The sequence below is a fragment of the Vulpes lagopus genome, chromosome X, assembly GCF_018345385.1.
Source record: "Vulpes lagopus strain Blue_001 chromosome X, ASM1834538v1, whole genome shotgun sequence".
Classification (NCBI taxonomy): Eukaryota; Metazoa; Chordata; class Mammalia; order Carnivora; family Canidae; genus Vulpes; species Vulpes lagopus.
In genome coordinates this window covers 35,894,298-35,919,453 of record NC_054848.1, presented here as the reverse complement: position 1 = coordinate 35,919,453, position 25,156 = coordinate 35,894,298, and the positions used below count along the sequence as shown (strand labels likewise).

At 40.0% G+C, this 25,156-nt stretch overlaps 1 protein-coding gene across 2 annotated transcripts; it reads right to left on the bottom strand.

Annotated features, from left to right (window-relative positions):
• Positions 1-7,846: 7,846 nt before the first annotated feature.
• DDX3X (DEAD-box helicase 3 X-linked) lies at positions 7,847-23,824 on the bottom strand. Of its 2 annotated transcripts, none has more exons than XM_041741117.1 (17): positions 23,667-23,824; positions 20,736-20,793; positions 18,599-18,646; positions 16,771-16,903; positions 15,664-15,822; positions 15,480-15,579; positions 14,974-15,109; positions 13,825-13,910; positions 13,399-13,497; positions 13,131-13,291; positions 12,376-12,520; positions 12,150-12,294; positions 11,761-11,942; positions 11,555-11,672; positions 11,149-11,302; positions 10,699-10,838; positions 7,847-10,493 (listed from the first exon to the last, which is right to left on the bottom strand). In XM_041741117.1, the coding sequence occupies exons 1-17, from the start codon at positions 23,709-23,711 to the stop codon at positions 10,414-10,416; spliced, it is 1,989 nt and encodes a 662-aa protein (XP_041597051.1). In that variant the 5' UTR covers positions 23,712-23,824; the 3' UTR covers positions 7,847-10,413. The 2 variants fall into 2 exon arrangements, with proteins under 2 accessions (XP_041597051.1, XP_041597052.1); XM_041741118.1 differs by having other exon boundaries at positions 10,699-10,835.
• Positions 23,825-25,156: the final 1,332 nt, after the last annotated feature.

Below are 25,156 nucleotides of genomic sequence, written 5' to 3'. Positions count from 1 at the left end.
GAAAAGTCAGTGAGAAATGAGTAGGCTGAGATTCAACCGGGGGGGGGGTATGGTTAATAAATGCCACAGACTTCATTCCTAGGAGGGGGCTGGTTTTCAGTGTTTGTAAGAGAAAAACATGTTCCTTAAAAACAAAGCCTATTTGTGACACTGACGCCCAAATAAATTTATCCCACAGGTCCTATTACAAGGGATACTGTTAACATTGTAGATCTTTTAGAAATCCATGGAATAAACAGACTCGCAAATTGCACATGGCAGCTTCCCAGCCTCTTGTGGAGAAGACAGCTTTGCCTAAGCTTATGCCAATTAAAGAACTTCTACAGGAAGTCACCACCACAGTACAATCCAAGGACACAGTTCCCAGATGAAAACTGACATTAAAATTTTGTTATTAAAATTCTGGGACATTACAGTCATTAAGTTCAGTGCATGCTGAGAATTGATATTCAAGTAAGACTCCCAAGTACTCTCCCAATAATGAGTTTTAAGAAGATGAAACCGAAAAGGTGTAAGGCTTCTTACAAGTTTAAAATGAACTGAATATTGTATTTCCTTTTTAAGATTTTATTTATTTGACAGAGAGAGAGCATGGCAGATAGAAGGAAAGGGAGAAGCAGACTTCCGGCTGAGCAGGGAGCTTGATGTAGGGCTCGATCCCAGGACCCCAAGAACAGGACCCCAAGAACGTGACCTGAGCTGAAGGCAGATGCTTAGCCCACTGGGCCACCCAGGCGTCCCTCAATGTTGCATTTTTTGCACAGGCGGTTACTGACTTGACTTTCAGGAAGCCTCACAAACAGGAACCCTTCCAGAAGATGCTTACTGGATCAGAAGGGGAATGTCTGGATCAGAATGAGAACCGGGCAGACTCCTTCATATATTCCTACATGAACTTCCTTTACAAAATGTAGCATTTCATGGAGATACCTGCTCTGTGGACATGCTCCAAACAAGGGGCATGATCCTAAGATGAATAAACAGGAATGCTCCAGAAAGGAAGTAGCAGATGATTTTTCCTGTTGGCTGGATATTCTGAGTTTGGAATTTAAAAATATATTTTAGACAACATAGTAAAGAGGTCAGTTCTCCCCCAAATTGATCTATAGGTTCAGCACAATTACCATCAAAATCCCAGCAAGATTTTTTTGTAAAGAAAAGTTTATTCTAGGGGCGCCTGGCTGGCTCAGTCAGTAGAGCATGTGACTCCATCTCAGGGTCATGAGTTTGAGTCCCATGCTGGGCATAGAGCTTAGTTTTAAAAAAAAAAAAAAAAAGAAAGAAAGAAAGAAAGAAAAGCTAATTCTAAAACTTATGTGAAAAGACAAAGGAACTAGAATAGCTAAAACAAATTTGAAAAAGAATAAAGTGGGAAGAATCACTCTACCCAGTTTTAATACTAACTATATAGTTAGAAGTAATGGAAACTGTGGTATTAGTGGAGGGGTAGACACAGAGATCAATGAAACAGAAGAGAATCCAAAACAGACCCACACAAGGCTGGTCAACTGAGTTTTGACAAAGTTGCTAAGGCATCTCAACAGAGGAAGGAGTCTTTTCAATAAATAGTGCTAGGGCAATTGAACATCCATAGATTAAAAAGTGAACCTTAACCTAAACCTCACATCTTAAAAATGGACTCAAAATGGATCATAGATTTAAATGTAAAATTATAAATTAGAAAAAATAGAAAATCTTTAGGACCTAGGGCTAGGTGAAGTGTTCTTAAACATGATACCAAAAGCACAATCCACAAAAGGAAACATTGATAATTGGACTGCATCAAGATTGAAAATGTTTTTTAAAAACTAAAAACATGGGATCCCTGGGTGGCGCAGCGCTTTAGCGCCTGCCTTTGGCCCAGGGCGCGATCCTGGAGACCCGGGATCGAATCCCACATTGGGCTCCCTCTTCCTATGTCTCTGCCTCTCTCTCTCTATCATAAATAAATTTTAAAAAAATAAAATAAAATAAAAACGTTTGTTCTGCAAGAGGCCATTAAGAAAAAACAAGCAGCCTACATGTCCATCGATAGACGAGTGGATAAAGAAGATGTGAGTATATATGTAATGGAATATTATACAGCCATTAAAAACAATGAAATCTTGCCATTTGCAACAATATGAATGGATCTAGAGAATATAATGCTAAGTGAAATAAGCCAGAGAAAGACAAATACCATATAATTTCACTCATATGTGGAATTTCAGAAGCAAAACAAAGGAAAAAAAGAGACAAACCAAATGACAGACTTTTTTTTAAGCAGGCTCCACAGCATGGAGCCTAATGTGGGGCTTCAGCTCATGACTCTGAGATCAAGACCTGAGCTGAAATCAAGAGTCAAGCGTCCAACTGAGTTACCCAGGCACCCTTCAAATAACAGATTCTTAAATGTGGAGAACAGAGGATTACTAGAGAAGAGGTGGGTTGGGAGATGAGGGAAATGGGTGATGGGGATTAAGAGTACGCTTATCTTTTTTTTTTTTTTTAAGTAATCTCTACACCCAACATGGGGCTCAAACTTATGACCCCAAGATCAAGAGTCACATGTTCTTCTGACTGAGCCAGCCAGGCGCCCTAAGAGTACACTTATCTTGTCAAGATAAGTCTTCAAGCACTGGAAGTTTTGAATCACTATATTGTATACCTGAAACTAATAGAACACAGTATGTTAACTACACTGGAATTAAAATAATAATAAAAAGATAGACAAGCTATAGACTGAGAAAAGATACTTGTAAATCACACATCTGACAAAGGACTGGTACCTAGAATATAGAGAGAACTCCCAAAACTCAACAGTACAAAACAAACAAACAGAACAGACTCCTACATACAGAGAACAAACTAGTGGTTGCCAGAGGGGAGGGAATTGGGGAGATGAGGGCAATAGATGAAGGAGATTAAGAGGTACAAATTTACAGCTATAAAATAAATCATAGGGATGAAAAGTACAGCATAGGGAACACAGTCAATAATGTTGCAATAACTTTGTATGGTGACAGATGGTAGCTACATGTATCATGGTGAGCACTGTGTAATGTACAGAATTGTCAAATCCCTGAACTAATGTAACATTGTATGTCAACTATATTTCACTAATTTTTTTTAAACCTCAGCATTGAAAAACAATTTTTTAAATGGGCAAAAGACACATATATTTTACCAAAGAGAAATAAGGATGGCAAACAAGCACATGAAAAGATGTTCAACATCACTAACCATTTAGGAAATGCAAATTAAAACCACAGGGAGATACCACCTCACACCAATTAGAATAGCCAAAATAAAATACGCCAATGCCAAATGTTGGTGAAGATGCAGAGAAACTGCATCTCTGGTGTATTGTTGGTGGGAATGCAACCAGAGTGATACAGCCACTCTGGAAAATGGTTTAGCATAAACTAAACATACACTTACCATATGATCTAACAATTGCATTTCTGCCAGAAAAATGAAAATTTGTGTCCAAAGATCTGTCCACGAATGTTCATAGCAACCTTGACTAGCAATAGTCAAAAACTGGCACAAGCCAAATATCCTTCAACAGCTGAATAAACAAACTATGGAACATCCATACCACTCAGCAATAAAGAAACAAACTATTTGCAACAACTTGGAGGGCTCTCAAGGACATTATGCTGAATGATAAAAAGCCAATCTCAAAAGGTCACATACTGCACAATTCCATTTATGTTAACAATTCTGAAATGACATTTTAGAAATGGAAATCAGATAAGCGGTTGCCAGGGGTGACAGGGTAGAGAAGCAGAAAGGGGGGGGGCAGGTGTGCCTATAAAGAGGTAGCACTAGGGAGATCTTGGTGATGGAAGAGTTCTGAGGATGTGGTTATACAAATCAACATGTGATAAAACTGCATAGAGCTAAACACACACAAGATACACATAAAACTGGTGAAATCTAAGGGAGGTCTGTAGATTGTACCAATGTCAATTTTCTGGTTTTGATGTACTAGTTATGTCAGATGTTACCAACAGGGGAAACTGCAAGAAAGGTACACATGACCTCATTTCAGACTAATAAAAGTAAGTTTTATTAGAAAATACCATTGTGGGGTGCCTGGGTGGCTCAATTGCTTAAGCGTCTGCCTTTGGCTCAGGTCATGATCCCAGGGTCCTGGGATCGAGCCCCACATTGGGCTCCCTGCGCTGTGGGGGAGCCTGCTTCTCCCTTTGCCTACCTCTGCCCCTGCTTGCTTGCTCACTCTGTCAAATAAATAATCTTTAAAAAAAATTGTATAAAACCTGTTCAGTACAGGAAAAGTATGAAGCTGCAGAAAATCTTTTCTGCTTTACCAGAACTGTCACTATTTTTGCAATTTCCCTCTAGTTTTCTATATATTCCCCCAAAGAATTGAGCTCATTTTGCACACTCCAGTTGAAGCCTACTCCTTCCTTAACCCATTAGAGCAATTATTTTCTTTACATCGCTAATACTGTAAATGGTGGCTTAATATTCTGAGCACAATATATAAAATTAAATATTAATTCAGCTCTAATTCTAGTTAGAAGGAACTGGGTGAATAAGAACTATGGCAGGGCAGCCCGGGTGGCTCAATGGTTTAGCGCTGCCTTCAGCCCAGGGTGTGATCCTGGAGACCTGGGATCAAGTCCCATGTCGGGCTCCCTGCATGGAGCCTGCCTGTGTGTGTGTGTGTGTCTCTCACGAATAAATCAATAAAATCTTTAAAAAAAAAAAAAAAAAAAACTATAGCAAAGCCAGAGGGCAGGATGTGTCTGGGCAATAGCATCATATTTGGCTACGGTATAGGATATGGGGAAAAAGTTAAAAGCTGCAAAGGTAGACTGGTGCCACACGATAGGACCAACTTAATAGAGCACTATTCATTTGGTTGCAATATCTATTGTAATTTGGAATATAGAGATGCCTGTGCCATGAAGTACCTGAAACATGATTATGGTAATTGAAGTTTTAGAACAGATGATAAAGGGTAGAGAACAGCAGACTCCATACCTTAAGTTTGCTTCATCAGAGTTGCCTGGGGAAATTAAAAGCAAAAGAAATTCCTGAGTGAACCCCAGGGATGGATTCTATTAGAGTTTCCATAGAATCATTTCCCAGATTCTTTTGTTGCAACATCAAGTTGGGGAACTGCAAAAGAAAAACCAGGGTCCCAAGAGGACAAGGACTACATTTGAAATCATTGCTACATTCCCCAACACCAAGCAGACTCCCAGTTTTTGAATGAGTCCTAAATCAACCTTGGCTATCCAAATGTCTCCTAGAAAACCCACTAGGATTCTATCAGGTGACTGGGTCAGGAGTGGAGGTTCAAACACCATCCTGCCTACAACGACCCAACTGATGTCAGGTAAATGAGATGGACTGTTGAAAATCTAGGTGAGTATAGAGTAGAATGAAGAGTGGAAAAGGAAGAATGAGGATTTCCTCTTTCTTCCAAAGATGGGAGAGGCGTTTTTACTCCACTTAGTTCTTAAAAACTAAAACGTCTGGGCACCACACTTGATCTCAGGGTCCTGAGCTCAAGCCCCATGTTGGGTGTGGAGCCTACTTTAAAAAAAAAAAAAAGGTCAAATGTCATCTTCACTGTAACAAAGAAAACAGGAACCCTCAAATTATAAACCATGACTAGATCTGCTAACACAATAAAATCAGGACTGAAACCATACAGACATCCACAGAAAACCTTAAGTCAGAGTACAGTCATGTGTCACAGTGCTAAAAGGCCCTCCTAATGATCCTTTGAAGAAGGGAAAGGAAATTAGGGATGTGGTCACGTCCCCAAAGGATAGAGATAGCATCAGTACTTCCTTTTTATGGCCAAACAGCATTCCATTCCATGCATACAGATTTTGTCTATCCACCAGCTGATTGGCAGCTGATTGGTGGTTTCCACTGTTTGGTTATTTTGAATGCTATGAACATTCGCATGCAAACCTAAGCTGTAGGCTTGCTTTCATTTCTCCTGGGTAGAATTCTCCTAGAAATAAAATCGCTGAGTCATATGGTAATTCCATGTTTAACGTGTTTTGAGACTTCTTCTCCTCATAAAGCAAATGTATTCATCTGTTTTATTATGTTTTCTCTCATAATAAACGTGTTTCCAGGTCATGAAATATTCTTCCACACTAACAGTGCCCTGTGTCAAAACAATCACATTTCAGAATTATCCTGAAGACACCCCAGTCAGATATAGGTAGGAAAAACTCAGGGGGAAGAAAATCAACAAAGAAAATGAAAGAAATGGAGAAGTCACTACAGAGGAAAACCACATTAGAAACAGACTGAAAATGCTGAAAAGCACATCAACTGAAATGAGGACAGGATCTGAAGCAAAGCAGCTTAAACATATCTGGAATCGTGTTCAATGAGAACAGAAGAGAAAAAAAGAGGTTCCTAAAATGCAGTGAATGGAAGCTCTGCACTCCAGTTGGAAGGCAGGTAAGACCAGTGTCAACACCCAGATGGCTTAGTTACTGAGCTTCAAAGAAATCAAGTCGGTGACTGTTCAGCCAGGTCACTTAGGAGCATAGGGGCAAGGGAACCAGCCACCCATGATAGAAAAACATTTATATAAATAAAGACACTGAACATTTTCAAACATGGTCCCTGTAAGTTGTTTTAGAAAAGATCTGGTGTTGAAATTCAGCCAAGACATGGTTTAAGAACAAACCCAGTTAACATTGATGGGGGGTAGGGGGACAATAGCATTTAAATATATAAACATTATCACTTCAACTACAAAAATTAAACTACAAAAATTAACAGTATGCAAATAAACCTGTTATAATCTTAACCCTGCTAGACTAGAAATAATCTCAATGATTTAGTGCCCCCCAGATAGCTTGTGTACACTCTTAATATAAAGGACCTTAAATCCTTAGAATCCAATTTCACTACTTATCACCTGCCACTATCTTGTCAACCCAGCCATCCTAACATAACCTCTTTCCACACTTCTGATGAAACCCAGGATCCTTCCTCTTTCCCATCTCCAAAACCAATGTGGCTGATCATCTTCAAAATTCTGCCCCCAAAATTTAGGATTGCTGTTTGAGATCACTACTAACTCCAAAAATGGCTAACTACCCAGCAGCAAGTATAATGCCAAAAAATAAAAAATTGTTCTCCATAATACTGCAAGAAATCAAACAAAAGCTGAATTAAGTACTTTCCTTAGGTTTAGTCATATCCAATTGCCAACCCCTAACCATGTTTGACCCCCGAAACAAGTCCTTTCATATGGTCCAACCTAACTTCTTAGGTCTTATCCAGTTCTGATTCAGACCATGTCCTGTTAATCAGTACTAGGGTCTGGCCGCAATGTGGGGTAATGGAGGCCAGCAAATAAAGGGATAAAGGGTGCCCATGCCAGGTCTATCACCCTGACCCAACCAAATACACTTAGAAGTAGGCTCCACACCCAGTGTGGGGCTTGAACTCACACCCCTGAGAGACTTAACTGCATATACTCTACCGACTGAGCCAGCTAGGAGCTCCCCTGCCCAGACCCCAAATACATTCTTGATCCCTACGTGTTCATCTGCACTTGGATTACTAGTACATTAGATTTTTACCCAACTTCCACTGTTCAAGCTGACCTTCATATCAAGTGCTTCAAAGAACAAAGAATTCCACCCATATCAAACTGCTCAAAGTACAGAACAATTTGCAATACATGCTGTATACCACTAAGAATCTTAGATTCCCATCTATTCCAACCCTTTTGGCCAACTTCATCTTTTATTACAAATACTTAGAGTATCAGAGTAATTCTGTCTCCAAGAGACATCTCCAAATTAGCACTGGACGGCAAACCAAAAAAAATTACACCTTACAATTCTTCAGGCAAGAGCACAACTTTATTTTCACCTATAATAAACCACAATTGACAACAACAAAGGAGACTGTGCAGTTCAACTCTTTATTTTAATAAAATCAGAATATGCACAGCACATGCAGTGCTAGCATCTAAACTAATACAATAAGCAATTACTAAAGCTACAGTGACTTGAAGTTCAATCTTTACATTCAGCAAGTTTAAATCCATTCTTATGTGATTTTTTGAAACGTTTATTTAACTGAAAATATTGCTTACTGATAAAACTTGCTTAAATGCTGCCGCTGAATGTACAAGTCACTGAATATGCCAATACAACAAAGATAACCACATGTTTGAGGATTGCAATGTGCCAGACATTCACTGAAAAAAAAAAATACACACAACTAAACAAAACTCACGCAACAAACATCTGAGAATCTGGACACTTCTTATCAGTGTTTTTGAAGTGTATCATTAATATCTTAAGACAAGTGTATCAAAACCTTGGCATGATTTAATTTCAAGTCGCCAATTTTGTTTTTACTAACATCAGAAAGTTATGGCTACACTGCCAATGCCGGGTCTGCTTAATTTGACTTAAGAGTTTAATATGACTTAACATTAAAAGCTCACACTACCCCGAAATATATAATTTCACGCATACGGTGACATTCAACATTCAAGTGCCAGTGTTTTTGTACTGTCTTTTGGTCAAGTTTCTTTAAACTTTCAAAGAATCACTTTTAGGCTTACAAAAATAAATATTTGTCAAAATGTTCAATAAATATTACATAAAACTAGCAGCAAAAAGTATCTAGAAATCTGTCGTGTGCAAATAGTTTTCTTCCCAACTATTATTCCCGTGGTCCCAAATAAATTTTAGAATCTAGTCCCATCCCCTTCCTAGACAAGCTGCGTTCAACAATCTCCAAGAGACAAAATAAGATTGGAAGTTTAAGGACACGCACACAAGACATATATATAAAATTCTCTGAATGTGCAATAAAAGAAGTACTTTGTAAAAAGTTATGGGCAAAATGTACAAGGGCCTAAACCTAGACTAATTGAAATAGCACCATAACAAATGACCTCAATACTGTCAAGTGCACCTACTTAATAAAAGTTTTAGAACAAGGCACAATACACTTGAAAATCTATTGCACTTTAGGAAATTTTTGCCATCTTCCTATGCCACTGTAAAAAGATTGAGCGTTTTGATCACCGCATTCTGGCCACAAAATTAGCACAGAATTCAAAGTGGCAGAGGCATTTTAGTGGTGGACAATGCTCATCTTTGGCCAGATTTAGCATAAACAGACTATAAATACAATGGAAACCTATGCAACTAAAACTGACTAAAACTGCACTGTAGAGCAGAATTGACACCTTGTGCAGTTATGTACATATTTCCAACCTGTGTGATCTCAAAGATTTCAGTTTGTTACTCTTCTGGAGCCATTTTTACAAAGTCTATAGTAAGCCAGTTTAACATCTCAACGCAGCTTGAACAGAGTAATGTGAATCGGCATTTAAAATAAAGCCTGCTGCATTAATTCTTCCTGTTCATACCCTCTTGACCAAAAAACATCAACACTAGCATGCGTTATTAGACCAAAAATCACCCAGGGCCCCAAGGAGGGCTGGTCATTGCTGTGGTCAGCCATTCTACCATTTCAATTTCATTTATGGCAGGCATTTAAAAAGTCTAAGTAGATGAATTCTCCTAAAAACCTATTTCAAGTTATCAGACCTTTAAACTTTCCCTGTAATAATATGCCCACATTTGGCTAGCTCATAGTTAATGATCTGCCTAAACATTGAAAGAGGAATTGCTGTATTTACTTGCATTAACTTTGAAAACAGTGCTTTGAATGTATGCATGTATTCATACATCACCTCATCATGACTGGAATGGCTTGTTTAAAGACTATCAGGTTCTAAATACCTATCCAGGATAGAGTGAGCAAATCAGAACTTTAACTTAATACAGTTTGCCACATTAGAAACTAATTCCATTAATATGCTTCAAGACGTTTGTTGTTTGTTTTCCCCCAATCTGCAAGTATCAAAAAGCCCTAATGCAGGCTACCGCATAAGTTTTTTTCCTTATAATATTTATGGATGAATCGATGATTCCTGTTAAGTTGTATCACACCTGTGTGCCAAGGTTTGATTTTAGCCCAAGTTCAGTAAATTTATTTTGTCAAAACAATTGATATCTTGAGCATTACTGAGCCAACAGGACATCAAAATAAAAAGTTGTCTAAAGTTAAAGGCACAGTACATTAACAAACAAATGATCCTCAGTCACAAAATTATAAATGCAGTTTGGGATGGGGGTTGGCGGGAGGGGAGTTAATCCAAACTACAGCAATGAAGTCTTCGAACCACCTTTCTGAACAGGGCTGCTGATTGTTCCTTTCATCTCTTCATGTGACCTTGAGCTCCCTTAAAAAAAAAATTTCAGTGGAGAATCACAGCTGGTAATGTACTGCGAGTTCTTGAAGCTACACAAGGTATAGTCTGGCTAAGTTACATGTGGTTTCCATATTAGCTTGTTTGGCAGGGTGACCTACTGCAAAGCAGGTTCAGTTACCCCACCAGTCAACCCCCTGGGAGTTATAATTTCCTCCATATCCATCACTGTTGTAAAAGCCTCCATAGCCACCTAATGAGAGATTTAAAAAAGAGAGAGAAATTAATTAAGTCATCCACTGTTCAACATAATCTTTCCCTTCTTTAAATACTTTGATGTCAAATTACGAAAAGCAATCTGTAGGGCCGAACTTCCCCAATGTTTTTAATTACACTTTGAAAAACACGACTAGGAGGAAGAAGCCCTTCCCCAAAGATAGGTTAGAAATTCACATTACCTCCACCAAACCCTCTGCTGCTGCCGTGGCCGCCTCCACCGCTGCGGCTGCTGCCTGCACGGCTACTGCTGAAGCTGGAACTGCTGGCACCACTGCTTTGTCGATAGTCTCGGGCACCAAATCCTCCACTAAACCTACTACTGCAACGACAAATGTGCTGGTGGTTCACGGGGGAAGGAGTTCCAAATAACCCAATTCTTGTTAAATTTCCCAGGGTTCAAGTTCCAATTTTGCAATTCAAATGACTCCCTATCCAGCCCTATGTTCCCTAATAGTGATCTTAAAGGCTGTAGCCATGAACAGCTGGCATTAACTGTGTCAACCCCTTCCGATGCCTCTTATGCAAAGGATGAAGGCAACCAACCAAGAAATACAAAGCCCACACAACTAAATACTGGAAAAATGAACTGTGGACACAGCTCTTTATATACCACCTGTATGCTGCCTTACCTCTTAGATCGTCCACGACTGCTACCCTTGTAGTGGTGTTCATAAGCCATGTTTTCTAACCAAGATGGCACTTCTTGTTTAGCTTCAACAAGAAGATCCAACAAATCCTTGGTAATATTTATATTCCTCTCGTTAAAGAATGAGGTGGCAAGGCCTAAACCAGTTCCAAAAAAGTACTTAAGTTAAGGTCTTCCGCAAAAGCATAGTATTCTTACTTTCCTACACAGAATATTAAGTAGAATACCAAGAAAAGAGATTACAAATCACTTGTATCACTGAGATAGACTTTAACCACATCCCTCAGAAACAGAGGAGTTCTTAAGATTTAAGATCCTGGAAAGTTCTTGTCTGCGTGCATTCCACTGAAAAACCACCACCAGACCATCAAAAGTAACCAAACACTTACCAAGGTTTCCTACACGTCCTGTACGGCCAATGCGATGTACATATTCTTCAATATCACTTGGCAAGTCAAAGTTGATAACATGTTTCACATTTGAAATGTCCAGTCCTCTTGCTGCTACCTGGAAAATAACTTTTGTTATACATGGCACACTTAAAGCCAGAAGTTGAACATGCTGAACTCAAAAGTGAGAAGGTCTTTATACATACTGCTGTAGCCACTAAAATTGGGCTTTTTCCTGAGCGGAACTGGTGAAGGGCCTCTTCTCTGTCTCTCTGAGATCGATCTCCATGAATACTGGTACAAGCATATCCTTCATGGTACAAGAAATCCTCCAGAGAATCTGCACCTTTTTTGGTCTCCACAAACACTAATGTCAGTGAATCCTTGCCTGATTGTGAAAAATTACCAAGTTTTTGTCACTAATAGGGACTTAGTTCTTTTTACATTTAGTAAAACAAGCAAAAATAGAAGTAAATAAAAAGCCAGGCTTTTAACAGAATATTCTGAATGGGGAGGAGGAAAAGCAGTAAAGGGGATCCAAGTGGATTCTCATTACTACCTAAGCCACTAGAATGATGCTAACATTGTCATTTACCTGTTGCATTTAGAAGGTCAAGCAAAAATGACCGTTTGTCAGACTCTTCCACCCAAACTACTTTCTGTGTTATGTTCTCAGAGGTAGAGCCAACTCTTCCTACAGCTAAAAAGATATATTCATCCAAGAAATCACGAGCCAGCATCTGAAAGGGAAAAAAAATGTTTATTATCCACCGAAATCAACAAATTCCTAAGAAAATAAAAGTTGCAGCATCAAACAATACCTGTATTTCCTTAGGGAATGTAGCACTAAACATCATAGTGTGGCGGACACCCTTTGGAGGCATAGTATCTTGTTCAACTATTCTACGTATCTGAGGTTCAAAACCCATATCCAACATCCGATCAGCTTCATCTAACACCAAGTATCTGTCAAGTTTAGAATTTAAGAAAAAAGTTTTAGTGTAACTGTTATTAAAATTAATATATTCATTTTGATAGTTATATCCCTCATACTGCATGACTGGACGCATGTACACAAGACCCAAGCCCAGGATTTCGGCCATCATTCACAAGCACACAGCAAAACTAGCACTTACTACTTTTCACTCTGTCCCAATCTGGTCATTCTCAGCCTCTACTAAAAGCTTGTTGATTTTCCGACATTAAAATTACAATTAGCAAACTTTTTATAAAAGAGAACTAAGATAAAACCACTTTTCAAATCTTAAAATGTCAACAATGCTGATTAACTACAAAACTAATGACCAGGGGTGCCTGGGTGGCTCAGTGTCTGAAGGCAGACACAGGTCATGGTCCCAGAGTCCTAGGATAGAGCCCTGTCCAGGTCTCCCTGCTAGGCAAGGAGTCTGCTTCTCCCTCTTCCTCCTCCCCACTGCTCATGCTGTTCTCTTTCTCAAATAAATACATAAATCTTTTTTAAAAAGAATCCATAATTTAAGCAATCCTATATTTTAAAAAACACACTAAAGGCCAGTAATTTAAAAATTACATTTTATGCATTTAAAAATTAACATACTTGCAGAAATCTAATCCAATCTTTCCTCTTTCCATCATATCCACTAGTCGTCCTGGAGTAGCTACTAACAAGTGGCATCCACGTTCTAAGTCTCGAATCTGCTGACCTATATCAGCACCACCATAAACCACGCAAGGTCGAACTCTAGATCGGTATGAAAACTGAAAGAAAAGAAATTTTATCAATTTCAAGGCCAACTCTCACATGGTCATAAAACATTTCATTATAATCAATGAGAAAGCTAATAATCCCTGAAATGCATACTTACTTTCCTGGCTTCCTCATAGATCTGTACTGCCAATTCTCTAGTTGGTGCTAATACCAAGGAGATGGGGTATTGCTTGCGACGCCCATACCTTCCATTTTCCTAAGAAGTAATTTAAGGAAGTTATATTTGTAACATTCTTTATCAAAAAAACAAAAAAAAAAACAAAAAAAAACAAAAACTAGTACAACATAATTCCCTTCTGTAATTCACTGATTACACTTGAAAATTCATTCTCATTAAATAACTTGGAATAAGTACAAAGTTCCTTATAAAGAACTCTCAGCAGCTACCTCCAAAGTTCTATAATGTCCTATTTATAGTGGCACCTGCCTGGCTCAGTCGGTAGAGAATTGGGGTGGTGAGTTCAAGCCCCAAGTTGGGCATAAAGCTTACTTTAAAAATAACGTCCCATTTAACAATATTTACCTTCATGGCTCTCAAAGCCTCGCCTGGACCGTCTGAATAAATCTGACTTAGGATGGGCAAGAGAAACGCTGCAGTTTTTCCAGACCCTATTTAAGAGAAAGCATAATCTAATTCAACCACAGAAAAACCTGCTCATTATTTTTTAATAAGTATTGGTAGATGAGTAACTGCCCTATTACTAATGTTTTACTTTGTACCCAAATAAATTTTCTAAAAATTAACACCAAAGTTAAAAATACCAAGAAGTGACTTCTTTGACCCATCTGTAGGTCAGATGTAACAGAAGTCAAGAAACTAAGACCCAGCATATTTATCTTTGTAAATAAAGCTTTGTTGGAATTCTGCCATGCCCAAGTTACAGTCCATAGGTGTTTTCACACTCCAACAGGAGAAATGAGTAAATTGGCGTTAGAGACCACATGACCCATAAAACCAAAATTGTTTACTTTCTTCCCTTATAGAAGGATACCTAACTCACTTCTTTGCATTTGTATGTGTAAGAAAACAGCAATTTTGCCTCAAAAGTGAGGTCAATTTCTAACGCTTCTTTGTAGAGGTACTGATAGTGTGCAAACGATGACATTCTCACTTCCATAGGGTAGGAAAAATACCAAATTATTATACTTTTTTAATGGGGATGGGAGATTTGCCACTCTCATATTGGTCAAACTCACCAATATAGCAAAACTTGTACTCAATTTAGAGGCTCTAACTACATCCATTCCCAAAAGATGGGAGGTGCTCCTTTCCCACAAAGGCATCTTTTTCCCTTGGCCACATTCCTATGGATCACAGACTATTCTATACTCTTATCCTTATTCCAGATGCAATAATAGTTCTCATTTCCCACCAATGCACAGACCATAATCTATCCTTATTGCAGTAATTCCAGGCTGAGGACTTTCTATAGGCTCCCCAAGACATCCCAATGAGAATACTAGAGGTAACATAAAATCCAAAAGTCTAAGACAAGAAATACCAAGCCAAGTACTGCATGCCCATATTAAAGAATACCAGTTAGGCTACATCTGGGACTCATGTTTCCCTAGGAAACTTAGATAACCCGTGTGTTTTCTTGGTACTAGTTTTACAAGAGCAAACCTAATTACAGTATTCTTGACAATTTTTTACTCTATCAAGTAAACTTACCCGTTTGGGCACAAGCCATCAAGTCTCTTTTCTCTTTGATAATAGGAATAGCATGCTTTTGCACTGGAGTTGGGCGAGTATAACGAGTAAGCTCAATGTTTCCCATAATAATTTCTCCCATCTCAACATCGCTGAACTGTCAAGAAATTCAGAATTAAATAGGTAGAAATGCTATCTGGAGCCATTTTTACTATACACAAATAATATGGGGGAAAAACTCCTAACAATGAAAAGACCTATTTTGAGAAAAATCAACCTCCCCAGGCTCATTACACATTGGAGAAGTCGAGGTTCTTCCTATATTTCTATTTCCAATTATTAGCAATGTTAACACTGAACTCAATCTTCCCCTTTCCATAACCAATGAGGCATCTTTTTAATTAACTAAAAAAATAAAGCAGGCACACTCTGCATTTGCTTTTAGGAAGCCCACCTCATTTTGATGTGCTGTGGAAAAGTTTATACACACCCCTCTGTGTCTTAACAACTCAAGCACAAATACTTACACTTTCAATATGTGGAGGACAATTGTTGCCTGTTGCCTCAACTGGAATGTCGTCATATTTCTCAAAGTTAATCCCAGTGTTTCCTCCCGAAAAGAGTTCCCTAAAATCAAAAGATTAGTAAGTTTACTTGTTATATTAGCTAATGAGGCTTTACTCACAATTGATATACATTTCAAAAACTTACTGTTCCAAGCGTTCACTTGGTGGGAGCGGTTTTGACCAGTCATCTTCGTCTGATTTGTCACACCAACGACTATTTCCACCACGTTCAAATTTGCCAAAGCCACTTCTATCACCACGGCTGCCAATGCCGTCATAGTCACTCCGGCCACGATCATCAAACCTGAATAGCATAACGAACTCATCAGTATCATATCACTTAACCACTATCAGATTCCTGTATTTATAACTACAACTGTACCAAAAGAGAAGTTAAATTGTTCATTATGGCTAACTTCAAGGATGTCAATTTTGCTTACTCTTGAAAATAAGGCCCTTTAATTAATCAGATCATGTGTCATTTACTTAGCTTTACTTTCAAAATTAAGTATTCTTGATTTCTGTAAAATTATACAGCCTACACAGGCCTCATACATGCTGGAATTAAGAACCAAGTCTCAAATATCTGCTATCAGCACATAACTTACACCTTTATTTAGACTTCTCATCCAAAAATATTTTAGTGGTAGGAAAGAGAAGAAAACAGCACACCAAATAATTGTCCAGTTATACTAGAATGTTGTTTAAAAGGACAATCAATTTACCTGTGTGACAGACTTTGGATAAAAGGTAGAAAATAATCCTTACCTGAATTAAAGATGTTTTTAGTTTTAGGCCTGTTTGCGAAAAATCAGGACACACAGGACTAACCACAGCTATTAGGCGCATGAGGTCAGTTCACCACTTGTGTAATCAAAAATATAAGGTGTTTAAAATTGTCATATAGAATAACCACAAAAAATCTCAACCATAGGCCATTCACTAGATAAACTTACTCCTTTAAATATAAATAAAACTAAGGAAATATAAAAGTAACGGATTTCATTACACCTGGGGCATTCTTATTCTCATCTAAGTTCTACGTAACAAGTTCAATTTAGTTAAGAAAGACCTCTTATAACTAGGAAAATAGGATTATATAGACATAATTCTTAACATCCAAATAGGTGGTCTATTAAGGGAAAAAAAATCATGCTTTAATGGTCAGAGTAAAAGAATGAGTACTCATCAAATTAAAGACCAATTCCTGAATTGCATACACAAGACACAAAGATCAATAAAAATCACTTACCTTCCCCTTGATCCACTGCCACGATCACTAAAGAAACTAGACTTCCCTCTTGAATCACTACGAGATCCAAAACTGCTGTAAGCATCCTTATCTTTACTAGAACTCCACCCTGAGCTGTCTTTATCGTAGAATCCTTCAATAAAAAAAAAAAGCAAACCCATTTTTTTATTAATCAGAAGTCTCTGAATTTAAAGTGCTCTACTACTATCTTATCTCTGTGAACTGGAAAGATAATGGAAATATTCCTATCATGGTACTAGAAGACAACCAAGATTTAGAGCTGGTTCACAATGGCACACAAAATTGTTCAGATTTTTAATTCTCCACTAGAAAATACTGTGCACTAAATGGAGCAATTTGACAGTCTACAAGTGTTATAAATGAATAAAATACCACCTCTAAAAAGGACAATAGCCTTGCCTCTAAAAAAATGTTTTAAGTCCACCACAATTACCATTCATTTTATGAGTTTACACTAGGAAACAGTTACCACTGCTTCAATGTTTCTTAGAGGTGATGTTTATTTGCATTCCTAAATGTGTCAGATTACTTGATTTGATACAGTATTTTCCAGCTTCAAAAGTAAAAAAGTAGAACAATGCTCTGTTCACATGAAATATACTCTCAGACAACAATCAGGAATATCTAGAAAAAAAGGGAAGTGCTCATCCCTTTACACTATTGGTGTGGGCAGATTCCTAGGGTACAACTATAAACATTCAACAGAGAATGAAAAATGTGTGAATTAGCCCAACAGGTAGAAGATTTAAAGACCAGTAGTAGAGGATTTAAACAAATTTCGATAGCACTTCATTAAATAGAGATTGTTTATAAGTTACTTTCCTTCAGCCTAATGCCTCTACCATTAGCCAGTCAGGTGATCCACGGCCTTAGCTAGCAATAAGAAAACTGAATTACATGTCTAGCCTTCTTCCAGTTCTAAAACCTCTGAAACTGCCTCTTCCCTTTGATCTCTCACTGCAATCAAGAGGGAAAAGCACTAAATAGGTATGGAGCCAATTTTAGCTAGAACACTTTAAGAATGAGAGAATCTAAGACAAAATATGCAGTAACTAGGAACAATGATACTATAGTTAAGAAATTATAATACAGATTTTATAGCCATTTATCACCAAGGACAGGGAAGCTACTATAAAGATTGAACATGCACATGAAGGAATGACAGCAAACCCTAAGTTTCTGGGATTTCTTCACCCTTCCAACTCTGTCTTAGCATCTCCCCTTAACCTTTAGTTTTCTAAAACTTCATTTTTCCTCCAAGCCTCAGATCACCTATTCTATGAATATACAGCACCCAACAATCATCCCATAACGAATTATCTAGTTATCACTACATTACAAACATAACCATTAAAGACCAGGTGTTGTGATACGTTTCAGACAAAACTTTTCAAATGAAGCAGTTAAGCCCAAGGAGATGAAACCAGAGAGTCACTCCCAACTTCCTGGGAGCATGCCCAGTGTTATGATCTGTTTATAATCTGTTAACTATTCTGCAATAACCCATCTTTCAACAGTTTTGCAAAACACAAATAACTGGGTTATCACCATGCAATTTGGTTTACATAGTAGGATGCCTACTCACCTTTTTCAAATTGAAATCAAGATGTAAATAATTATAAACACAAATCACAAAGTACAACACCAGTAAAATTGTACAAAACCATGCCCTTGGCCACAAAGAAATCTGACATAGCAAACAAAATTTTCCACTGCATGACTTTAGAGTTTTCCCAAAGTGCCTCATTTTTCCCCAGGCTTCAACTTCTAAACACAAGAATTAGGTCCACCAAGTTACTTGACTTACCTTTAGTAGCTTCTCTATTCCTTAAATGAGGAGGAATATAGCGCCCCTCTAGAAAAAAAAAATATACAAAATTAAATGCCAAAACTTCAAGTTAAAGCTTTTTACCAAAATTCAGGCTACTAAAAAATGCTCTTGGAAAAAACTTTTTTAGGATCTAGCCTTCCAGTCTGACTGAGAGGAAGAAAACGAATCTATTTTTACTTTAAATGGTTATTGCTTTTTAAGAACTTTAAAAAGGGAAGGGGAGGACCAAGTTTTAGTAAATAAAAATCCTTATCTTGAAATCCACAATATAACTTGCATAAATAAATAAATAAATAAATAAATAAATAAATAAATAAATAAATAAAACTTGCCACTAGTGGTTAATGTAACAAGTTTTTTTTAAAGGCCAATTATTTTTTTTTTAATTTTTATTTATTTACGATAGTCACACAGAGAGAGAGGCAGAGACACAGGCAGAGGGAGAAGCAGGCTCCATGCACCCGGAGCCCGACGTGGGATTCGATCCCGGGTCTCCAGGATTGCGCCCTGGGCCAAAGGCAGGCGCTAACCCGCTGCGCCACCCAGGGATCCCAAGGCCAATTATTATTAAAAAAAATAAAATAAAAAAATAAAGGCCAATTATTCCAGAGAACAGTCATAAACAGAAACTGTTACAACATAAATATTACCATAACAACCTAAAACAATTGTAAAAAATCATGCAATTAGACACTAAGAGGCTTTTTGTTTCCATCCAGTTAAGTTCCCAAAAAAAGACTATACATATTAAGGAAAAACTGCAAAGGCAAAGAATTTCAAGGAACCGAGAGTTTTAATTTTAACTTGGGGTTTGAGGAGTCTATGGTCAACTGTTGTTCTGTACACACAGGCAAGACAACAGCCTAGACAATGGATGAGAAGCAAAAGCAAATAATGTATATCCACCAAGTAAAGGAAGAAAGCCAACCTGCTTTAGTACTAATAAATCACAATTTTATACTTTCTTTTCCAACTTTTGGGTTGAATTAAATATTAAAGATTTCTATTAGGATGATCAACTCTTAAAAGATCTTTTAACATGGCAAATAATGTGAAATATAAAAAAAAAAAAAAAATACCAAGTAACTCTATGCCCCCAGTGAGGCCCTTCTTGCCTAAAAATGAGGCCACATCCTTTACCACCTAACGGTGCTTGGAAAAAATAATAATAATAATTAATGCTTCCACATCCTACAGCCTATATCCATTTCCCGCCTCCTTTGGGGCAGGGTGGGAGAGTTATAGAAAGAGACATGACCTAAAGGAATCTGAAGCAGGTCTACTGCCAAATAATAAACCACCTATACTGGGGCACCTGGGTGGCTCAGTGGTTGAGCGGCTGCCCAGGTCATGATCCCAGGGTCCTGGAATGGAGTCCCTCATTGGGTTCCCCACAGGGAGCCTGCTTCTCCCTCTGCCTCTGTCTCTCATGAATAAATAAAATCTTTAAAAAAAATAAATTCAAAAAAATCACCTATACCTTAATACTAATCTGTAACAAATCTTAAAAAAACTCTTATACCTAACTTTTCAAAAATATGATTCAATTCAGCATTTAAAATCCTAACCACCATCTCAAGATTCAGTATAGCCTTGTTCGATCATGAAGTCTCATGTTCGTCACAGGAAAGGGTTAGCTGTAGCTAACTAACGTTGAATGTTCCCCCTTTACTGGATTTAATTCTGGTAAATTCACTGTAACAGGAATAAACACATTCCCACAACCTCTTTAAGTTGGGCTAGAGATTCATAATGGACATAATCAAACTCTTCCAAAGATAATTTGTGCGTTGTATCAAGTTCTTTTTTTTTTTTTTTAATTCATGAGAGACACAGAGAGAGAAGCAGACACAGGCAGAGGAAGAAGCAGGTTCCATGCAGGGAGCCCGACATGGGACTCGATCCTGGGTCTCCAGGATCACGCCCTGGGCTGAAGGTGGCGCTAAACCACTGAGCCACCTGGGCTGCCCCTATCAAGTTCTTTTTAATGATTGTACTCAAGAATCTGAGACCCTTTTATTATCAAAAGGCCACAATGCTTCTAGTAAGTCCAATGAAACACTAAGTTATTAAAGCTCTAATAGTCAAGAAATCCATAAAATGGTTTACTTACTGCTTGCTGTACTTCCTCCACTCTGATTATCTGAAGAGTTCAGGTCTAGGCCAGCAAACTAGAAGAGAGTTTTAAATGGTTAGCAGCCCGTGCGCTGAAATATTACACTAAGAGAAAACTAGTCCTGTCCTCTAACATTGAATAAACCCTAGTTGCCCTAGTTAATGGGGCTGATGTGAAACTTGTCTAAGCAAACACAAAATATCAGTAACTGTTTATACCCTAGAAACCAGCACACTAGGATGCTACTACCTGGTAAAAATTGGATCCAAATTTAAGTCATTTGACTAAAAATGAATTTTCCCTGTAACATTTTCCATAGTAAAGTTCCAAGAAACTAAAATTATTTTAAAATGTCAAATAGGCAAAGGAATTCATTTTTTTACTCCAATCATATTTGACATTTCCAATGCCAACTTTCTACTTGGAATATTTTAAGCCTATGGAGCACACTTTTAAAAAGACAAATTTTAACTGACCATTTCTTTGTCCTTTTACCCCTAATTATTGCACAAGCATTTTTAATTATGGAAACACTCTTAAGAACTAAGTAGATAAAAAAAAAAAAAAAAAAGAACTAAGTAGATATTACCTATTTATTCTCTCATTTTCAAGACTGAGATTAGGTTCAGAAGACTTTGGACATAAATGGCACAAATGATATTCAATGTTTTTAAAGAGAACACATTTCACACTACTTTTAATCTCCATTTCTACTCTCCTTCACTGGAAGCTCTAAACCTAAATATTCTACAAAAAGATCTGCTATGTTCTCATTCTGTTACGACTAACCAGAAACTACTGCAAGCAATACCAGGGGGAAAAAACTGTGTCAAAAGAGACCCTTTTTTTTTTTTTAAAGAAAGCCACAAAAGACCATATCACACAGTATTGATGTCACAGAGGTGATGTTAAGTCTTCTGTTAAAAGCTCAAGACTGATACTGTCAAATTGCAAGCATCATCAGTGGAGTCACTGAAAACTGGAAGCAGATGCTAAATCTTAAAAAGAAATTAAGTATGGTTAATACTTTTGGGCACCTCGCTTCCATACTTTGAATTAGCAAACAATGTTGCCTGCTTTCTGTTACAAGAGACTGATTATTTAAATAAAGCCCAACGGGAACAAATATTCCTTTTGCACTTGCTACAGTACAAGTTTTGTTAATTTTACACTGGGCAAAAGCGCTTTAAAGGATACTGTAAACTGAGGATTAAATTGTTGCAATTTTGTTATGAATTTGCTTGCTGCCTGTTTCTAACTAGTCTACTTTTTAATTATATCACAAATAAGGTTCATTCCTGCCTATAATCTTTTTAAACCGGCACCACCTATATAGAAAATGTTAAAATTGGGGATAGCCTGTGCTCTTGACAAGATATTCTATGTGCTTCATTCAACATATGACGTGTCAGCAATTTGGAGGATGTAACTGATTCATTAATTGGGGGGGGGGGGGATGCTCCCAGAGAAACAGGTCGTTAAATCTCTACAAATGTATTACACACGACTACATTAAAATCTATCAATTTGTGTCACTAAACTTCGTTTCAGGATTTTTCCGGAGTTCGTGGTTAAGCAAAAGTTTACTTAAAATCTCCAAACATCCCACCGAAAAGCTTATCCGAAGCACGGTGCCTCTGTTGCAGAGGAATTCAGACTCCTTCCACCGAAGCCCATAGCCCCTTCTCGCTCAGAGCATACGTCCTCCTCTAATCTACCCCCAAAGCTTTAGAAAAGGGGATTCCGGTTAAGATGACAGACCCGGAGTTCTGACCTATTTCACAATTTCACTGCACAGGCAGCAACAAGTCAACAACGAAACTGTTTATTTCCCCCAAGCTACATTCCGGGTATTTTTCCTCCGGCCGATTCCTGGATCAAACGTCACTAAAACCCGGGAACGGTCATACAACCCAAGGTACCGCCCAAAACAACGCGCGACCCTCGCTAAATCTTCACACAGACTATCTGGATCAAGTAAGGAAAAGGAGCCGCTCCAAGTCCCTAATCTCCCTGAAGTCTCCCCGCCGCGTTCAATCTCTATCTAGAGCCCAGCGCCACCGCGCACGCAGGGACCCATTACTCCCTCCCCTTCCCCCCACTCCTCCCCGAAATCTTCTGCGTCACAAAACTTTCCACTCCGGAAACGCGGCCTCGGCCGCCGCGGCACCCAACATGCCATGGCCCCTGCGGAAACTGAGCCTGAGAGAAAAGGGCTACGGAAGGAAGCCCGGGAGGAACAAGATGCCATTCCATCTTCCTTTCCTGGCCCTAGCCAGCCCGGGACCCGCTCTCTACCGCTAGTGGGCCGCAGCGCCGCCCAGCCACCCAGCCCCACACAAAGGCGGCCGCCGCCATTACCCCGAGCGAAGGCCACCCCCCCGCGCCGCCCCCTCCTACATTCCAGGGCCGCGTCCCTCCAGCTCACACGCACACGCACACCAATGCCGCTGCGCGCTCGCGCGCGCGCACACACACACACCAACGCCGCCGAGTCTCTGGGACAGGAATCCAGGCGGCGCGCGCAATGAGAGTCGAAAGACCAAAAGGCCAAAAAGGTCCCCGTTCGCGCACCGCCACGCCACACACCCCGCCACCACCCCTGGGTCACTAACCAGTCGAGGTTCGCGCGTGCGCGTCTCGGCGAGAGCGCGCGCACCCCCTCCCCCTCCACCCGCCTGCGCACGCACACACAAAAGCCGCCATTGTGCTCGGCCCAGGGACAATACCGCGGGCCAGGCCGGAGCCCCGGCCCGAGCGAGAGCCATAACCAGTATTTCTGCCACCTTCCCGTCCCTCCACAGTTGCAAAACACTGACACTGGCCAGCATGAGGCACTCAGGAAATGGGAACTAAGAGTGCCAGTTAGCGCTGCGCCATAAGCCAAGTTAGGTCAACAACCATCCCGGTAGGCTCCTTGCAGCTCACCTGCTGGTCCAGCCCGAGCGCATTTTCCACCGCCACATGACTCATCCCTGAAGAGTACCGAGAACTCGGAGTCTTCCTCTGCTGAGTGAGTTAGAATCACCGCGAAGGCCCTCTCACGGGAGAACTGCGGCTCTGGAGCGCACGGCGCGACCACGGATCTAATATACCCACTCGAAAGGCTGCTACGTCAGCACGTAAGACGTAGGCCCGCCCTCTCACACCCCACTCCCCCTGCCGCTGTGACTTCTGCCTAGCTACTGCGCGCTGGTTAAGTCCAAGCCTCGCGTGATTTCCAATTCAGTCCCGTCCCTGGCTTGTCGTCCTACCTTGGAGTTCAGCGCGCCAAATGCTGCCCTAGTTCCCTTGAGCTTCCGTTCCCCTGTTCTCCGCTAATACCCTAGCCTGTCTTTGAGTTCTTGAGATCTCGCGATAACTCGTGTCCCGTTTTCCGCCTGCGAGGAGGTCTTAAATTTAACCTAGGCCTCTTTACTGTTTTTCTCCCTGTGTTCCCAGTTGTTGTTCTTTTCGGTTGCGCACTCGTTCTTTTTTCTCTGGGTCCTCGGGCTTGGGGGCGTCTGGAGAGTTCTTAGAATTAACCAGCCCTTGCTCTTCCTCGGGCAGCCTCCGCGAAACCGGAGTCAGGCAAAAAAAAGCCCGAAGCCGGGAGGACGGCGGGTCACGTGACCGCAGGTGTTGATCGCGGTGGCCATTTTGTGGAGCTGGAAGCCTTGGCCTCAATTGAGTGCTTGAAATGCGGGGGGGTGGGGGGGGAGGGGACAGGAGAGGGAAGAGGGGAAAATGGGGGAAGAAGGGGAAAAGGAGGAGGGGGGAAAGGAGGAGGAAGGAGGGGGGAATAGTGACTGGGGTGGGAGTGCTGGGGATCTGGGGACGAGGGCTGGTGGCCCGACGCTTTAACTGCTCGGTTGCCTAGGCAGCGGGGGCACCGCCTAGGAACGCAATAGCCCCTCCTGTTTCATCCGCGGTGAGGAAACAATGAGGCAATCAGGCGCTGAACCTGAGGCGGTGCTGGCGTACCCTCCCGGGACCCTGGCCCTCCGTGGGAACAACGGCGACATTAGGCCCCTCCTTTCCTCCCGCGGGGCGCTCATGAGGCTTGCAAACGGCCCTCCCAGAGTCGGCAGTGTTTGTGGCTAGGCGCAGTTATGGCCTGCCGAAAGGCGTGTTACGGCGTTATCTGCTTGGGGTGGGGGTGGCCCTCAGGCCCCTGCAGTGAAAGAGGGATGGGAGGAAATGAGTTTCTGCCGCCGGAGGAACCCCTTCTTGTGGCCCCCTCCGAAGCAGGCTACCCCTAGTTCTTGATTCAATGACACAGACCCTTAAATAGAAGAAAATGTGTTGACTAGTAGATCCCCGGCTTTAAGCGAGCAGCCGCGCGTACGTGGTTCTTAAAAACGCTTTTCCCCCCTCTCTTCTAACCTTCAGACTGACAGAATTAAATAATATACAGGGTTTTCCACCATCCCTCAAAG

Excerpts from the sequence above, each read along its gene's own strand:
- DDX3X (XM_041741117.1), bottom strand. The coding sequence starts at position 23,711 with ATGAGTCATGTGGCGGTGGAAAATGCGCTCGGGCTGGACCAGCAG. Across the intron at positions 16,904-18,598 it reads GAATAGAGAAGCTACTAAAG|GATTCTACGATAAAGACAGC; the intron begins GTAAGTCAAGTA and ends TTTTTATTGAAG. Across the intron at positions 15,110-15,479 it reads GTCCTCCACATATTGAAAGT|TTCAGCGATGTTGAGATGGG; the intron begins GTAAGTATTTGT and ends ATTTCTTGACAG.